Source organism: Manis pentadactyla, chromosome 2, assembly GCF_030020395.1.
Source record: "Manis pentadactyla isolate mManPen7 chromosome 2, mManPen7.hap1, whole genome shotgun sequence".
In the NCBI taxonomy this organism is placed as follows: domain Eukaryota; kingdom Metazoa; phylum Chordata; class Mammalia; order Pholidota; family Manidae; genus Manis; species Manis pentadactyla.
The window spans coordinates 66,301,072-66,320,269 of record NC_080020.1 but is presented as its reverse complement, the minus strand read 5'-3'; the positions used below and the strand labels follow the sequence as shown (position 1 = coordinate 66,320,269).

Sequence of the window (19,198 nt, the reverse complement as noted above, 5' to 3'; positions counted from 1 at the left end):
AAAACAGGATAGACTGGGATAAAGGAAGGTTTCAAAGAGGAGGTATCACTTAAAAAACACTAAAGTATTTGTGAAAAGAAAACACACTGTTCTATTACATAGGTGAATAAAATCTACCACACTAAAGCCTCTAGTCTACCAAACACACAAAACTCAATGTAACATGATTCTTTAACTGGTAGTGAAAAGCTCCACATTTCAAAAATTATCTAAGGAGAGAGGAAAGACTGAAATAAAATATTTTAGTAAGTCCCAACATAGAAAAAAAAGTGCAGAGATAAATAAATTAAATTATGGTCATAGATACTGAAAACTTTTTTATGTATTTCACTTTATGGGGAAACTGTTCAGGTATCTATATGCTACTTAGGTTATAAACTTTAATTTCTTATAAAATATACTGACTAATAATACAGATAAATATTTCCTAACAGTAACTGAAAATCAAGTGATAAACCACTGAATTAAGAAAAATATGCATTTAAAGTCTTTCATTAAATACCCAAATTAAAGCTGATTTCATAATTACAGTTATCTAGGATACACATTTTAATAAAGTCAATATAATGAATTAATACACAGTCCATTTCAAACACAAATTATAAAGAAAAATTACAACAATAACTCTGAGTGCAGTACTGGCAACCGTAATTTGTATAATCAAGGAAGAGGAAACTATAAAGGTAATGAATTTGAAAATAGAAGGGAGGTTGTGAGGCATTTTCTATAAAGACAGGAGCAGTGGGACTTTGGGTACATCTGCAAAGAAAATAAAGCAAAGCTCATAATAATAAAATAATTTCTAATATATATTTAAAAACTAGTAACACAAAACTCCCACTGGTTACTTTTATAATGTACTCTCCAAATTCCAAGAATTCATATAAGGCATTCTGCAACATTAGCCCAAAGATTATTATATAAAGGAAAAGTCTATACTGTAACTATTATATTAAAACAATATAATTAGAATGTCTCCCATTATGTCTTTAAAATTTACTATATTAGGGTGACATTTCCTCTGTCCCTGGATATACATTATAGTAGGCCCCAGGACTCTCATATCTATTTTTCTTATATTCATTTTCTATATTCAATTAGAATGCCTTCTTCTTTACAATACTTCAATCTTCATTCAAAGGTAATATTTGCATCCCACTCCCATCTCAGCTCCCAGCTAGGGTATGGTTATAGGCAGCAGCAGACGGCAGGAGTAGTCTCTCATCTGCAGATCAGCTGTGTGGGTAATCTGTGGGGCCCAGTGCAAAATAACATGCAGGGACTTTCATTCAAACACCATTATGAATTCCAAGTGACTGCAGACCATTAAACCAAGCATGGAGCCCTGTGCAACTGCCCAGGACGCACACCATGAAGCAGCCCTGCTCATCTGCAGGCCCACTACACTAGGCAAATGGACTCTATCCCACTTACTCCCTCCATATCTTTTAGCAATCGGGAAACCTGTGCTTCCTTCCTGCTGAGATCCCACCACTCCTCTCCACGGCCCTCCTGGACAGAATCTAGACTAACTTAGCCCCCAACACCGGCCCACTCACACCTGGCAGCACTAGGTCTGAGCTCCTCCACACTCCAGGAGCGCTGCCCATCCCACGCTGCAGCAATGTGCTCACGCCCTCCGGCTACGCCAGCACACACTCCTACCCACCTCTGGGACTCTCCATGGCTGCCTGCCCTCTCCCAGAAGCATGCAGGCCCCTCCCCAAACGCTCTCCTCTTCTGTGACCTAACATAGAGAGCCATGGTTTCTGAGTCGTGTGTCACAGGACTGCCCATATTCTCCTAGATGTATGTGTCCAGAACCTCAGAGGCCACACAACGAAACCTCTCTCACTCTGGCAGCATTCCCTTCCTCACCTTTGAGGGCATCTGGGTGTGGAAATGTGGCAGGAAGAAGATGGGGGAGGCAACAACTCTCTCCAGAGAAATATCTTCACAATCCTTCTCCAACTGCACTCTTCTAAGTCTTTACGGTGTCTTATAAGTTAGTCTTCTACCTGCTTCAGAATCTGTATCTTGATCTGATATCTCACTTTGGAATCTGGTATTTAATTAATCTTAGCTGAAATTTTCAGTTTAATATCCTCTTCATATATTATTATCAGACATATAGTTGCCTCTCATTAAAAAATCTAGTTTCAATATCCTCTGCACACAGCCAGCTGTTACCATAGAAATATGGCATTTATATTCCCTTACAATAACTGGGTGTCAAATCTTATAACAAGAACAAATTAGATTTAGATAGTGCTTTAAGGTTTACAAAGGCATTTGTAAATTTTATTTCATTTGGTATTCGTCACAACCCTGTAAGAAGGCAAAGTATCCTACTACTGTACCAAAACAAAAAAGGCTCTGAACAGCTTAACAGGTTGAAGTAAAGCAAGGACACAAAGATAACACAGGACCCCTGACCTAAGGAGTTCTTAAAATTGTTCTACAGTAATAGCACCAATGTCGAAAATTTTCCTATTCATCTTATTTCTTTGTCAGAATGTCTAGCTAAAGCAAGTAAATAACATTGGCAATGGACTGCTATAGCCAAAGCATGAGTTAATTCAGGCCTGTCTAGGACAATTTCTTCCAATCATGCAAAACAAAAAAATGGCAGTTTATGTTCTGGTTATAGAAGTAACATGCATATGATAAAAAATTCAAGCACTATCAAACGATATAAAATGAAAAATTTTCCTCTAACAGCCCTTAAAGGGCTCTTCCCCAATATAACTGTCATTAAGTTTCTCATATCTTTTATATCCTGCTATATACCTATAACTGCACATACACACATACACACACACACACACACAGGATGTATTTAGATGTATATATTCTTAAATATACACCACACATACATATACTCAAATAGCATATTATACACACTCTCATGAAGTCCCCCCCATACACACACTTAAACATTACCTGGAAGAGCTTTCCACACCAGCACGTAAGACTTCTCAATCTATTTAACTTAGTTTCAAAATTAATGCAAGAAAAAATTACTAGAAATCCCTCTTACAGAACGTCAGGTTGAACTGAGAAATGACTGAAATGTTAACTATTGGCATCTTTGTTACAGATGAGTAGCTGGATTAATTCTAACTTAAATCCCACAAAGACAAAAATGATTTCTACCATAATTCAACTTTTAAAATTACAGTCTTTGGGTTTTTTTTTTTTTGCCCACAGTGACAATGTTCTGCTGGAGTCTATGCGTTTATGTTACTCTTATGTTCATCAAAAGCCCAAATACAAAGTTTATAAAGAGGCCACACTGGGAGGCAACAAAACAATAGGAACGTAATAGAATATCACTATGTAAGCAGCTTTCATCTTAAAGTAAAAGAATCAATTTTTCATGATCATATTATAACATAATCTTACCATGCAGACTTTTAATGCAAGCAGTGCTAGTCTCAACAGACTTGAGAGCTTCCCACTCCAACTGCCCTGTTGGGATGCTACTTGTAGACTCTTTCTATAACACATCTCTGCAGCGCTCATCATTCCTTGAGACTGATATATGTGCGCCAGCCACTGAGGAACAGAAAGAGAAAAGAACCCAATAGATTTAGTATGCAGTTTGGTATTCTACTTCCAACAAATTCAACAAACTTTGATAGACTAATTTTATTTAATTATTGGTAAGTTTTGTGCCCATAAAACAAAAGTCACAGGTCAAAAAAGGGGTAGCCATCTTGCAATTCTACTAACAGCTTACTTGCCACGCTTAGTCTGAAGTCTTAAAAAGTCTCTCAACATGATAAGTCAGGAATAAAATCAAAATGTAATGTGGAAACAGATATATCATGTAAATACTAATCAAAATAAAGTTTGCATAGCTGTATTAACATCCAACAAAGTAAACTTTAAGATAGGAAGTATTAAGAGACTACGGGAGCTGTTTCTTAATGATATAAAAATCAATTCAGTAGGAAGATATAAATTACACTTCTACATTTTTTTCCCTCCCTGCCTGAAAAAATTCATATTTTCTGTAACTGCACTTGTATTTGGGGGATATACTGAAACACTATTGTCTTTGCTTGATGTGCAAACTATTTCAAAATATTCCTGGTCTCCCTAACCTAAGATTTGTCAGTGTGTAGCAGGGAGTCTGAACAAGACATTAATTGTTTGGATTGTAGACAAGGTCTGTCAGCAGGGAAGTTCATTAGGCGAGAGGGACACTCCTATATTTGTATACACCTAAGAACACAGAATTTATGAAGGAAAAGTTGACAGAAATGAAAGGAGAAACACACAAATCCAGAATCAAAGATGGAGATTTTAACACACCTATCTCAGCAATACTAAAAGAAAGACAAAAAAATAAGTAAGGATATAGAAGACTTAAACATACTTAACCAGCTTGCATTAAATGACATTCTTAGGAGACTATACATTAGTAACTAAAGAATATACCATCTTTGCAAATGTGTATGCAACATTTACCAAATCTGACCCATATGCTATGCCTTAAAGCAAGCATGAACACATTTCAAAGAACTGAACTCCTATAAAGTCTATTCTGATTAAGTGGAATTAAACTAGAAATCAGTTACACAGAGATAATTAAAAAATCTCCCCCATATTCGAAATTTTGCAACATGCTTCAGAAAAAATCATGAGTCAAAGAAGAAATCCCATGGCAATTACAAAACATTACAAATGAGTGACAAGGAAAGAACTACATAAAATCTTATAGGGTACATATACTGGAGAAAGATAGAAAATCTATTGTATAACTTTTTATCTCAAGGTGGGGGGAACTAAATCCAAAGAAAGTAAAGCAAATAACAGAAGAAACCAACAACATGCAGAAAAAGTATAATGAAGAAAATCAAAACAAAAAGTTGGTTCTCTGAAAATTAATACAAAAATACTGTAAAGAATTAATAAAATAGCTAATTATCAATAAAAAAATTAGAAAACAAATTACCAACATTAAAATGAAAAAGGGAAAATCATTACAGATTTTACAAACACTAAACAGGGCATCATGAACAACTTTATGCCAACAAATTTGAAACTGAGATGTGCTAGTCAAATTCCTTGCAACTCACCAATGCTAAAGAAACAGTAAATCTTTTAACAGTCCTGCCCTAAGAAATGTAATCTCTAATAAAAAAAAACTTTCCCATAATGAAAATTCTTGGCTTGAATGGCTTCAGTGGCGATTTCTTCAAAACATCACAAATAAATAAATAAATGAATAAATGAATGAATGAATGAATAAATAAATAAATAAAAATCATTTGCATCAACCTCTGACAGAAAATAACAAAAAAGGGAATAACAACATAGATACCAAAACCTAACAGGGACCTGAAAAAATGAAAAATTACAGGCCAATCTCTCTCATGAATGTGAATATAAAAATTTTAAACAAAGATATTAACAAGTTGACTCCAGTGATATATAAATGTAATAACATATCATGACCAAGTAGGGTTTCTTCTAAAAATGCAGAGTTGATTTCACATCTGAAAATCAATTCAATCTACCACATTAACAGAATAGAGAAAAAGAACCATTCTAATAGACGCCTTCCCCAAATCTGATCAAATTCAGCACGATAAAAAAATTCAGCATGATAAAAAAATATACTTATCTTGACAAACTCAGAATTTCCTTAATCTGATAAATATAGCTACAAAAGCCTACAGCAAATATCATACTTACTATGAAATAATAAACACTTTCTACCTGAGGTAGAGAGTAAGACATTAATGTTCAATTACCATCACTTCCAGTTAATATTATATTCAAGGTTCTTAACAGTGCAATATGGCAAGAAAAAAAATTAATACAAAAATATTGTAAAGAAAAAGTAAACTTTACTATCCACAAACTTAGTAGTACTACTTTGTCAGTTCTCCCCAAATTAAACTATAGATTCATGCAATTCCAATCAAAGATCTCAGTAGGGCTTTTGTTTGGGAGAATAGAGAGGAGAAGGGAGAGGGTAATTGACAATTTATATGTAAATGATAAAAATCTAAAATTACTGAACAAACTTGGAGAACAAAAATCTTGTAGGTCTTAATATTACCTCCACACTCAAAACTAATTATATGAACTAGCAGAAAGAGAAATCAGGAAAACAATTCCACTCACAATTGCATCAAAAAGAAGAAAATACCTAGGAATAAACCTAACCAAGGAAGTGAAAGACTTATACTCTGAAAACTACAAGACACTCATGAGAGAAATTAAAGAAGATACCAATAAATAGAAACACATCCCGTGCTCATGGATAGGAAGAATTAATATTGTCAAAACGGCCATCCTGCACAAAGCAGTCTACAGATTCAATGCAATCCCTATCAAAATACCAACAGCATTCTTCAGTGAACTAGAGCAAATAGTTCTAAAATTCATATGGAATCACAAAAGACCCCGAACAGCCAAAGCAATCCTGAGAAGGAAGAACGAAGCAGGGGAATTATGCTCCCTGCCTTCAAGCGTTACTACAAAGCCACAGGAATCAAGACAATTTGGTCCTTCCTTCCTTCCTTCCTTCCTTCCTCCCTTCCTCCCTCCCTCCCTCCTTTCCTTCCTTCCTTCCTTCCTTGTACATGAACAACATTATGGTTACTACACTCCATTATCAAGTTCCCATCACATCCCATTACAGTCACTGTTCATCAGTATAGCAAGATGCTATAGAATCACTACCTGTCTTCTCTGTGTTATACTGCCTTCCCCGTGTCCCCCCCCCCACATCATGCCTGCTAATCCTAATGCCCCTTTTTCCCCCTTATCCTTCCCTTCTCACCCATCCTTCCCAATCCCTTTCCCTTTGGTAACTGTTAGTCCATTCTTGGGTTCTGTGAGTCTGCTGCTGTTTTGTTCCTTCAGTTTTTTCTTTCTTCTTATACTCCACAGATGAGTGAAATCATTTGATACTTGTCGTTCTCCACCTGGCTTATTTCACTGTGCATAATAGCCTCTAGCTACATCCATGTTGTTGCAAATGGTAGAATTTGTTTTCTTCTTATGGCTGAATAATATTCCATTGTGTATATGTACCACCTCTTCTTTATCCATTCATCTACTGATGGACACTTAGGTTGCTTCCATTTCTTGGCTATTGTAAATAGTGCTGCGATAAACATACGGGTGCATATGTCTTTTTCAAATTGGGCTGCTGCATTCTTTGGGTAAATTGCTAGGGGTGGAATTCCTGGGTCAAATGGTATTTCTATTTTGAGTTTTTTGAGGAACCTCCATACTGCTTTCCACAATGGTTGAACTAGTATACATTCCCCCCAGCAGTGTAGGAGGGTTCCCCTTTCTCCACATCCTCACCAACATTTGTTGTTGTTTGTCTTTTGGATGGTGGCGATCCTAACTGGTGTGAGGTGATATCTCAATGTGGTTTTAATTTGCATTTCTCTGATGATTAGCAATGTGGAGCATCTTTTCATGTGTCTGTTGGCCATCTGAATTTCTTCTTTGGAGAAGTGTCTGTTCAGCTCCTCTGCCCATTTTTTAATTGGCTTATTTGCTTTTCGTTTGTTGAGGTGCGTGAGCTCTTTATGCAATTTGGATGTCAACCCCTTATCAGATATGTCATTTATGAATATATTCTCCCATACTGTAGGATGTCTTTTTGTTCTACTGATGGTATCCTTTGCTGTACAGAAGCTTTTTGGTTTGAGATAGTCCCACTTGTTCATTTTTGCTTTTGTTTCCCTTGCCCAGGGAGATATGTTCATGAAGAAGTTGCTCGTGTTACATGTAGCTGTCCAGTTTTGCCAACACCAGCTATTGAAGAGGCTGTTATTTCCCCACTGTATATCCATGGCTCCTTTATCATATATTAATTGACCATATATGCTTGGGTTTATATCTGGGCTCTCTATTCTGTTCCATTGGTCTATGGGTCTGTTCTTGTGTCAGTACCAAATTGTCTTGATTCCTGTGGCTTTGTAGTAAAGCTTGAAGGCAGGGAGCGTAATTCCCCTGCTTCGTTCTTCCTTCTCAGGATTGCTTTGGCTGTTCGGGGTCTTTTGTGGTTCCATATGAATTTTAGAACTATTTGCTCTAGTTCACTGAAGAATGCTGTTGGTATTTTGATAGGGATTGCATTGAATCTGTAGACTGCTTTGTGCAGGATGGCCGTTTTGACAATATTAATTCTTCCTATCCATGAGCACGGGATGTGTTTCTATTTATGAATTTTAGAACTATTTGCTCTAGTTCACTGAAGAATGCTGTTGGTATTTTGATAGGGATTGCATTGAATCTGTAGACTGCTTTGTGCAGGATGGCCGTTTTGACAATATTAATTCTTCCTATCCATGAGCACGGGATGTGTTTCTATTTATTGGTATCTTCTTTAATTTCTCTCATGAGTGTCTTGTAGTTTTCAGAGTATAAGTCTTTCACTTCCTTGGTTAGGTTTATTCCTAGGTATTTTCTTCTTTTTGATGCAATTGTGAGTGGAATTGTTTTCCTGATTTCTCTTTCTGCTAGTTCATATAATTAGTTTTGAGTGTGGAGGTAATATTAAGACCTACAAGATTTTTGTTCTCCAAGTTTGTTCAGTAATTTTAGATTTTTATCATTTACATATAAATTGTCAATTACCCTCTCCCTTCTCCTCTCTATTCTCCCAAACAAAAGCCCTACTGAGATCTTTGATTGGAATTGCATGAATCTATAGTTTAATTTGGGGAGAACTGACAAAGTAGTACTACTAAGTTTGTGGATAGTAAAGTTTACTTTTTCTTTACAATATTTTTGTATTAATTTTTTTTCTTGCCATATTGCACTGTTAAGAACCTTGAATATAATATTAACTGGAAGTGATGGTAATTGAACATTAATGTCTTACTCTCTACCTCAGGTAGAAAGTGTTTATTATTTCACAGTAAGTATGATATTTGCTGTAGGCTTTTGTAGCTATATTTATCAGATAAAGAAAGACAGAAAGAAAGAGAGAGAGAGAGAGAGAGAGAGAGAGAGAAAGAAAGAAAGAAAGAAAGAAAGAAAGAAAGAAAGAAAGAAAGAAAGAAGGGAGGGAGGGAGGGAGGGAGGGAGGGAGGGAGGGAGGGAGGGAAAAGCAATGATTATTTTAACCACTTTAAAAAATAAAGATAATGGATATTTCTTATCTAAAAAGAATAATTATAAAGCTATAAGCAAGAATAAATAAAGAGATCAATGGAAAAGAATAGGGAACTCTAAAAGACCCACACATACACAGTCACCTGATGTATGACAAAAGCGTCACTACAATTTAGTGGAGACAGAATGGAATGATCTTTTCATAGAATGGTGTTTGGGACTATTAGATATCCATATGGAAAAGAATGAACCTTGACTGTAACATTCACAAAAAATGGATGGATTATAGACCTAATGTGAAAGTAAAACTCGTTTCTAAAGGACAACAGAAAGTATCTTCATGAATTTAGTGTAAGCAAAGAGTTCTTAAATAGAGCACCTAAAGTAAGAAATGATAATTTAGACTTCATTAAAATTAAGAACTATTCATCAAAAAACATTGAGAGTGCTAAGCCAAGACACAGATGTGAGAAAATATTCACAATGCATATGCAAAATATGCTTGTATCTAGAAAATACAACAAAGTCCAACAATTCAATAAGGAAACAGCCCATCAAAAACTACACTAAAGAAATGGCACTTGAAAAAGAGGATATGCAGAGATTCAATAAACATGAAAAGTGGCTCAACATCATTAGTCTTTGGGTGAATTCAAGTAAAAACCACCATAAGATACTATTACCTATGTATACAATGAAAAAGGCAAAATATAACTACCATCTAGAATATCAATAATTGGAATGTCATAATTTTCTGGTGGGAACATAAACTGGACAACCATTTTAGAAAACTATTTGGCAGGATTTACTAAAGTAAACATACATATCCCCAACACGCACCACAAGACACATTCAAGGATGGACATAAGAGCCAAAACCTAGAAATAGTCCAAATGTCTGTCGATTATAAAAGGACTAAATTTTATAGTATATTCATAAAATGAAATTAAAAAAAAAAAAGGCTACACAAAACAAGTGAATTTCATGGATATTGATGGTTGAATTAAAATAACCAGATACAAAAGAGTACTTCATTTATATGAAGTTCAAAAATAGGTAAAACGAATGGAAGTGATAGAAGTCAGAATAGTGGTCCCTCACTACCCCAGTTTTTTGTTTTGTTTTGTTTTTTAGGCTGGGGACATCAAAGGGAGAGGCATGATAAGGGAGGCAGCTAAGTTGCTTGATATATTCTATATCTTGATATAGGTATAGGTTAAAAGGTATATTCCTATGTAAAAATATAATGAGTGGTTCTTTCAAGATTTTTACATTCTATCTTTTGTGAATTATATCATAATATAAAAGAAAACACACTTAAGACTCTACTTACTACTTTAATTTTTCTCTTTTAGTTTGACAAGGTGTATTTTTCTCCTTGATAAAGAAAGATACATTATCACTATCTTAAGTGATATCTTAAGATTATAGTATCTTAACTCACACATGTCAAAGTTACTCTGAGAGGAAAAAAAGCAACATCTTTCTTCAGGAATTACAGTAAAAAGGAGGCTTAGCTTGCAAAATTCAACTACTTTACGCCACTGGATTATCTTTTTAAGCAAGGGCATCAAAAAGTTGATACAATGAAAGTTCAAAGTGAAGAACAAATTACAGTAAAATAAGATTCTGTAAAATCTATATAGAACATCCCTTTGATACTTTTCTCTAGGGCACAGAGGGAAATATAACAAATTGAATAAACTAATTATATGCTTTCGTATTTTAATATCAATAAGAATAAAGTACATAGTGATCATTACGTATTTGTCATTGTAGGCAATCAGAGCCAGCTTAAAGGGCAGTCTATTGATTCAGTTATCAATCCTGAAAATAACTATTTTTTTTTTGACAGTCACAGTTTTTACCTTTTTTGTTATCATTAATCTGCAATTACATGAAGAACATTATGTTTACTAGGCTCCCCCCTTCACTGAGTCCCCCCTGCAAACCCCATTACAGTCACTGTCCATCAGCTTAGTAAGATGTAGAATCACTACTCGTCTTCTCTGTGTTGCACAGCCCTCCCTGTGCCCCCACCACATTATACATGCTAATCGTAATGCCCCCTTTCTTTTCCCCCGCCCTTATCCCTCCCTTCCCACCCATCCTCCCCACTCCCTTTCCCTTTGGTAACTGTTAGTCCATTCTTGGGTTCTGTGATTGTGCTGCTGTTTTTGTTCCTTCTGTTTTTCTTTGTTCTTATGCTCCACATATGAGTGAAATCATTTGGTACTTTTGTATTTTAATATCAAATTTCACTGGCTTATTTCACTGAGCATAATACCCTCTAGCTCCATCCATGTTGCAAATGGTAGGATTTGTTTTCTTCTTATGGCTGAATAATATTCCATTGTATATATGTACCACATCTTTATCCATTCATCTATTGATGGACACTTAGGTTGCTTCCATTTCTTGGCTATTGTAAATAGTGCTGTGATAAACATAGGGGTGCATCTGTCTTTTTCAAACTGGAGCGCTGCATTCTTAGAGTAAATTCCTAGAAGTGGAATTTCTGGGTCAAATGGTATTTCTATTTTGAGCTTTTTGAGGAACGTTCATACTGCTTTCCACAATGGTTGAACCAATTTACATTCCCACCAGCAGTGTAGGAGGGTTCCCCTTTCTCCACAACCTTGCCAACATGAAAATAACTATTTTTAAAACCATTAAATACCTATTAAAACCTCGGATATGCATTACAAGTAGCTAAGGAAAAACCTCATACATCCCTCTACAGGTAGAATTAAACACCATTATGGCAACCTTATTATAAAATGTTTATAACATTCCTTTAGCTCTCTTACATTAACCCCATGTAAAAGACAATATTTTCAACAATGTCTTAAATTGAGGAAATTTGTAATCAAAGATTAAGAAAGTTTTGAAGCAGTGTAGCAGCAGATACTAAATTAATATTCAATTTTTTTAACATCTCCAATCCCAATACCCTTCACAACTTGAAAATGAGAGAAAGATGGTGAGTTTAAAGGTAGGACAAATAAAAATGGAGGATATCCCAACTTCACCTAATATCATGGAATATTTTAATTCAGGACTCATGTCGGAAAGGAGAGAATTTACCTGCCAAGCTGAAACAGATGTTGAGTTGGACATGACTGTTTTCTGCAGCTCTTCAAGTACAGCATCTGGGAGAGACTTTTGGGACTCCAGGAGTGGTTTACACTGAACTTGTCTTAAAAGTAAGATAACGGCTGGCTGATCAGGGTGACTTTTTAAGTTCTAAAAATTGAACACCAAATAGAAATACATCAAACAGTTATTCAATGTTAAATGAAAAAGGCAATTATACTACTCTCCATTTTGAAAAACAAAATCTGAATTTAACCATTTCTCATTAAAATATAAACAGCTGCAAAGGAAAATAAAACACTGAATATCTTGGTAATATCAAACTCCACGTTTAAAAACTTTAATAATGGTAATGCTATTATTGCAGTTCATAAGTCATTTATTTTACATTTACTATGTCCCTTTGACTTGGTTTATCCTCACATATATCCTGAAGAGTTTAGGTTCTGAATGTAAGTAGATGAACTAAGAAAATGTAAATTTAACAGTGAAGGAATAACACTACTTCTTATTGGAAGAAACTATAACATGTAAGAAGCAAAAGCAGTAGTTTTTTTCCTTTGCAATCTCTTAACAAAGATATTCATTGCATATCTTTCCTCTAGTCACAGACTTCTAATGCATTGGGATTAAGAGAAATGACTGAATTACCCATTTCCCTAAGCTATCATTTATACCCTAAAACACATACATACACACATAAATGTATGTGTGTGTATATGGAAAAGGTTAAAGAACATTCTCCTAATAAGTCCTTTTATTTCTTTATTGCTTATCCCTCAATAAGATACTTCTCTATTTTTTATTAGGTCACAGACTTAAATATTTACTTCTAAAACATACGTGATTGCTTTTTTCAAGACATTGGAACAATAAAATGACAAGGAAAGGGTCACAGAAGTAGCATTTATTCTGTCAGAGGGCACAGCAACTGTTAATTTATGCTTACTAAATACTCCCTGTATAATACTAACCTATCCTGAACTTAGATGGAATTTCTTAAATAAAAGAGAAATTACTTTCTTTTCAGAGAATTCAAACACCAAAGGGATCCTCAAAGATCCATTCTTCTTTTTCTGTAAACTTTATATTGACCCTGACCTTTCAAAAAACCATTTCTAGAAAGACAACATGATCTCCCTGATAAAAATGTATGAAAACAAGGTTTTTTCAGGAAAAGTGGTAACTAAAACTCTCCTTATCTATTAAATTATTTCTGACTATGTTTATGAATGAGTAATTTATTGATAGATATTTATTGAGCCCCTACTATGTGCCAGGCAAGGTGCTAAGAATTCGCTCACAGACTCAATACTCCAGGTATGAAAAACCAACTACTGAGTAGATCCAGTCATTCACTTAAACATCTCCAGTCATTCTATATTGTTCGGAAATCTTTGGAAAAGTTTGGAAAAATGCAGAAATGCTAGAAAACATAGGATTCTACAGGGAATAACCAGAAATCAAAGAAAAATACTGCCTCCATAACAGTATGCCTTATGGGCAAAAAAAGATCTATTAAGGCTTTTAGTCCTAGAGTCAAACAGGAGTTCAAAAGGCAACTCTATCAATTTCTAGCTGCGAAATCCTGTGCAAATTACCTTCCCTCACAAAGCCTCAGTTTTCTCATTTGTAAAAATGGGGATAATAATAAATACCTATGTCATAGGGTTGCTGTGAAGTTCAAATACAAACTGCTAAAATGTACTGGCTATAGTAAGTACTCAATAAACATGGGTATTATCATCACCACCACTATGACCACTATCACCATATGTGCTCTATAAATAACTTGCACTCTATTTTTGAACTTATTCTCCAAGAAGGAAAAGAATCCATAAATCTCAGTGCTCCCTTTCATAATAATACCTTTGTACAGAGGGCTTCAGCTTCAGATAATCTTCCTGTGTCTATCAGACCAGTGACAGCTTGGGAGAGAGACCACTTTTCAAGAGATTGGTTGTAATTTTCAAGGAATTCGTTGTCCTGAACTGCAAACAAAAATGGCAATGTCCCCTTCTGTGCAATTTATAATTTGTTCTCAGAGGAGTAATCAGTTGCTAAGAAGTATTATAACTAAACTTACCATGCATATACAATTTTTAAAACTTACACATAGCATTGAAATACCATATACTATCCTGACATAAGTTTCTGAAAAGTTTCACACTAGGAATATTTCAATAACTTAAGACTTACATCAAAAATCACTCTATCTGCAGTAAAACTGAAAATAGTTCATTGAAAAAAATTAAAGATTTATCATAATGTAATTGACATGATAAATTGTCCATACGCATATATTCAGACTGTACAGTCTGATGACTTTGATGTGAGTATACATCCTTGAGCCACCCCTACAATCAAGGTAACGAACATGTTCATCATCATGAAGTTTCCTCCTACCCCTTCTGTCATCACTCCTGTCCCCAACCTCCCTCCCTTCTTACTCTGTCTCCAGGCAACCACTAACTGTTTTCAGTCACAAAGATCACTTTGTTTTCTAAAATTTCACATAAATGGAATCATAAAAGATAAACTCTTTGGCATCTTTCACATCTGTTAACATGGTAAATTACATTCATTTTCAAATGTTAAAGTGACTTCGTATCCCTAGGATAAACCCTATTTGATCATGTATTATTATCTTTTTTAAGTGTTGTTGGATTTGAATTGCTGGAGTGTTTTATGTAGGTCTGTAGTTTTCTTATAATGTCTTTGGTTCTGGTATCAGGGTAATGCAGGCCTCACTGAAGTCAGAAAATGCTACCATCTTTTCAATTTTCTGGAAGTACTTGCAGAGAACTGGTATTATCTCTTCCTTAAATGTCTAGTAGAATTTATCAGTGAAGGTATCTGGTCCTTGAGTTTTCTTCTTGGGAAGATTTTTAATCATAAACTCAGTGTCTCCAATAGATACAAAACTATTCAATTTATTTACTTCTTAAGTGAACTATGTATCTTTTAGAAATTTGATGTTTTCTATTTCATTGATCTCTACTCTTTGTTATTTCTTTTCTTCTGGTTACTTTGTGTTTAATTTCCTCTTTCTTTTTAATTTATAAAGGTAGAAGCTGAGATCATCGATTTGAGGTCTTAGAAAATCATTATTTTCTAATGTAGACATTTAATGCTACAAATTTACTGATAAGGAGCACTTTAGTAGCATTACAGAATTTTGACACATTGTTTTTATTTTCATTCAATTCAGAGTAACTTCTAATTTCCCTTCTGACTTATTGTTTGACCTAGATTATTCAGAAGCACATTATTTAGTTTCCAAATACTTACAAATTTTCCATATATTTTTAAATTATTGATTTTTAATTTAATTCCATTGTATTGATATAATATACTTTGTATGACCTGAATCCCTTTAAATTTATTTAGGCCTGTTTTATGGCTCACAATATATTTGGGTAAACGTTCTGTATGCACTTGACAACATGCATTCTGCTGTTGTTAAAAGTGTTCTATAAATGCCAATTATGTCAAGTCAGTTGACAGTGTTGTTCCAGTCTTTATTATATCTATATTGATTTTCTGTCCAATTGTTCTATTACTTATCAGAAGAAGAATGCTGAATCTTTTTAACTGTAATTCTGAATTTACCTCTTTCCTTTCACTTTTATAATTTTTTGCTTCACGCATTTTTTTCACAATATTTCATTTTTTATCTATTTTATTGTGAAATACAATGCAGATTTTATGTGTTTTTAAATCTGTTGTTTGTTGGCAGCCGCGCCTGCCGCACCCTGAAAATGGCGCCCTCTTTAAGAGGAAGCCCCTGCATAAGGGAGAAAACAACTTGTGCAACAAAAACCCATGCAAATTGAGTCTGAGCATATGAACCAATCAGGCCAAAGTGTCATGCTAATTAAGGCTTATGTGACAGCACCAATCAGCGTAGAGCATGAGGCCTATATAAGCAGACCCTTTCTTCCTGTCTGCGTCCTGCCCGACACATTTGTTTCACAAAGAGCTGAAGAGTAAAGCTTTCTGCAGAAGAATCCTGCTGTTGTTGCATGCTGTTCTTGCCGGCGAGGACGGGGCGCGCGACAAGTGGTGCCGAAACCCGGGAACCAGAACATCACCGGCACAGGGAGGACCCTTCAGACATCTGGAGAGGATTCAGAACTGCAGGACAGAAGAAAGCCCGGAGAGGTAAGTTCCGAGAGACGCGCTTTTAAGGGTGGTGGCTGATGGTTCTCTGTAAATAAAGAGGCACCATGGGAAACGCACCATCGTTAGTCTCAGCACTACAGGCAGTTCTCAAAGAGCGAAATTTGAAGGTCTCCACCAAAGTTTTAGGATCATTTGTAAAAGAAGTAGACCGTGTTGCCCCCTGGTTTATCTGTTCAGGGTCCCTCTCCATCCCGAGCTGGGACAAGTTAGGGAAAGATCTTGATAGAGAAGAAGAAGAGGGACACTTGAGAGGAGGCACTAGACCACTATGGAAACTGATTAGAGCTTGCCTGCAGGATGAAAAGTGTGAAAAGGTGATAAAGGCAGGTCAGAGAGCCTTGTCAGACATCCAAGAAAGTATGTCAGAAACGGAACGGGAGACAGAGCTAGCTCGCGGCCGAAAAAGGGCCACTAAAACGAAAGTTAAAAAACCCCAGAGTGAGGGAGAGAGCCCGTCCAGGGCAAAAGCGAAAGAGCCCCGAGAAGCAGGTGACGACCGCCTCGGAGAAAATAGCAAATACCCCTGGAAAGAGTTGAGGGAACTCCAACTTTCCAATAGGGAATCAGAAGATGAACTAATGTCCTCGGAAGAGGAGGAGGGGACTAGAACCGCGAAGTGCGGAAGTAAGGGAACCAGCAAGGCTGAAAGGCAGACCAAAGAGAAAATGAAAGCAGGGTGCTCTCCGTCGCCCACTGCTCCGCCACCTTATGTGAGCGGTACACATACTTTCTGTCACCCAGATACCATACAAGCAATTAAGCAAATGTTCCCTGTGTTTGAAGACAACGGGGTACGCTCCCACCAGCCCCTGAGCCATAAACAAGTTAAAGATCTAGCAGAGTCCGTTCGGGCTTACGGAGTCAGTGCTAACTACACCTTAGCGCAGATTGAAAGGTTGACAGAGACAGCTATGACACCTACAGATTGGCAGTATGTGACTAAAGCATGCCTTACTAGCATGGGACAATATATAGAGTGGAAAGCATTGTGGCATGATATCAGCATGACCCAGGCACGTGCAAACGCTGCCGAAGGGCAACCCGCATGGTCATATGATATGTTGACAGGCCAGGGACAGTGGGTTGCCAACCAGACCGCCTTCCCCACGCAGGTGTACGCACAAATAAACGCGTGCGCTGCCAAGGCATGGAAAGCCCTCACTAACAAAGGGGAAGTGTCAGGCAATTTGACAAAGATTATCCAAGGGCCGAGCGAGCCATTTTCAGATTTCGTCGCTCGCATGATGGAGGCCGCGGGTAGAGTATTTGGGGACCAAGAGCAAGCTATGCCCCTAGTGGAGCAATTAGTATTCGAGCAGTGTACCAAAGAATGCAGGCAAGCGATAACGCCCTGGAAACAGAAGGGGATGCATGCTTGGCTAAAAGCCTGCAGAGAAATAGGGGGACCACTCACCAATGCGGGCCTAGCCGCGGCTATATTACAAAGCCACAAACAAGCCAGAATTACCAATAAAAATATTAAATGTTTTCAATGTGGGAAATTAGGACATATAAAGAGAGAATGTAGAAGCCCAACTTTAGAGTACACAACCCAAGAGACCCCTGGATTGTGCCCTAAGTGCAAAAAAGGCAGACATTGGGCCAATGAATGCCGATCTGTTAAAGACATAGAAGGGAAACCCTTAGAGTTGCCAAAAAACTCCCAGAGGGGCCCCCGCCGCCAGGGCCCGCAAATATATGGGGCAACCAGCACACAAGTATCATTTGGGAGCAACCAAGCCCCCCGAGGAGAGCCACTCCAGGTTCCGCGGGATTGGACATCCGTGCCACCACCAGAATAGTGTTAACTCCACAGATGGGAGTTCAACCCATCCCCTCAGACTTTAAAGGCCCTTTACCACCAAACACAGTTGGATTACTCTTGGGGTGCTCTTCTGCTGCCATAAAAGGCCTTGTAGTCCACCCTGGAGTTATAGACCAAGACTATGAGGGACAAGTGAAAATTATGTGTTCAGCCCCCAGAGGTATCTACCCCATATCCCCAGGAGACCGCATAGCCCAACTCTTAGTGTTGCCTAGTCTCCATGCCAATTATCCAGCTACCACCACGGAGAGAGGAGAAAAGGGCTTTGGTTCCTCTAATTATAACTCAGCCTTTATAGTATTAGATTTAGCAGACAGACCAAAATTGACCCTTAAAATAGAGGGAAAAAGTTTTGAAGGAATCCTAGACACTGGAGCAGATAAAAGTATTATCTCTGCAACCTGGTGGCCCTCCAAATGGCCTGTAACACAGTCCTCACACTCTTTACAAGGTTTAGGATATGAGTCTAGTCCTACCATTAGTGCCAAACCATTGAGATGGCAGGCGCCTGAAGGGCAAAAAGGTACAGTTACCCCTTATGTGCTCCCACTGCCAGTCAATTTGTGGGGGAGAGATGTTATGCAAGGCCTAGGCCTTAAACTCATTAATGAATACTCCACCCCTGCCCAAGGCATGATGATGGATATGGGATATATTCCTGGTAAAGGACTAGGGAAACACCAACAGGGACGCACAGAGCCTATCCTTCCCAAAGTAAAAAATGACCGTCATGGCCTGGGTTTTTCCTAGGGGCCATTGAGGACGCCATGCCCATACCCTGGCTTACAGAGGAGGCCATATGGGTTCCTCAGTGGCCCCTATCCTCTGAGAAATTGGAAGCAGCTCATCACTTAGTTCAAGAACAGCTCCAATTAGGACATTTAGAACCCTCTATATCTCCATGGAATACACCTATATTTGTAATCAAAAAAAGGTCAGGATCATGGAGATTGCTTCATGATCTAAGAGCAGTAAATGCTCAAATGAGAATAC

At 36.9% G+C, this 19,198-nt stretch overlaps 1 protein-coding gene across 6 annotated transcripts in view; it reads right to left on the bottom strand.

The window, feature by feature from the left end:
- The window catches only part of SKIC3 (SKI3 subunit of superkiller complex), an 84,368-nt gene that overhangs the window by 6,481 nt on the left and 58,689 nt on the right, over positions 1-19,198 (bottom strand). For 5 of the 6 annotated variants that reach the window (XM_036925730.2, XM_036925731.2, XM_057493282.1 and 2 more), the window contains 3 exons: positions 14,065-14,186; positions 12,187-12,345; positions 3,406-3,558 (listed from right to left, as the gene is read on the bottom strand). In XM_036925730.2, coding sequence (XP_036781625.2) covers positions 3,406-3,558; positions 12,187-12,345; positions 14,065-14,186 — 434 coding nt within the window. Of the gene's footprint in view, positions 1-3,405; positions 3,559-12,186; positions 12,346-14,064; positions 14,187-19,198 lie in introns of those variants that run through there. The other variant, XM_057493290.1, reaches the window with a different exon arrangement.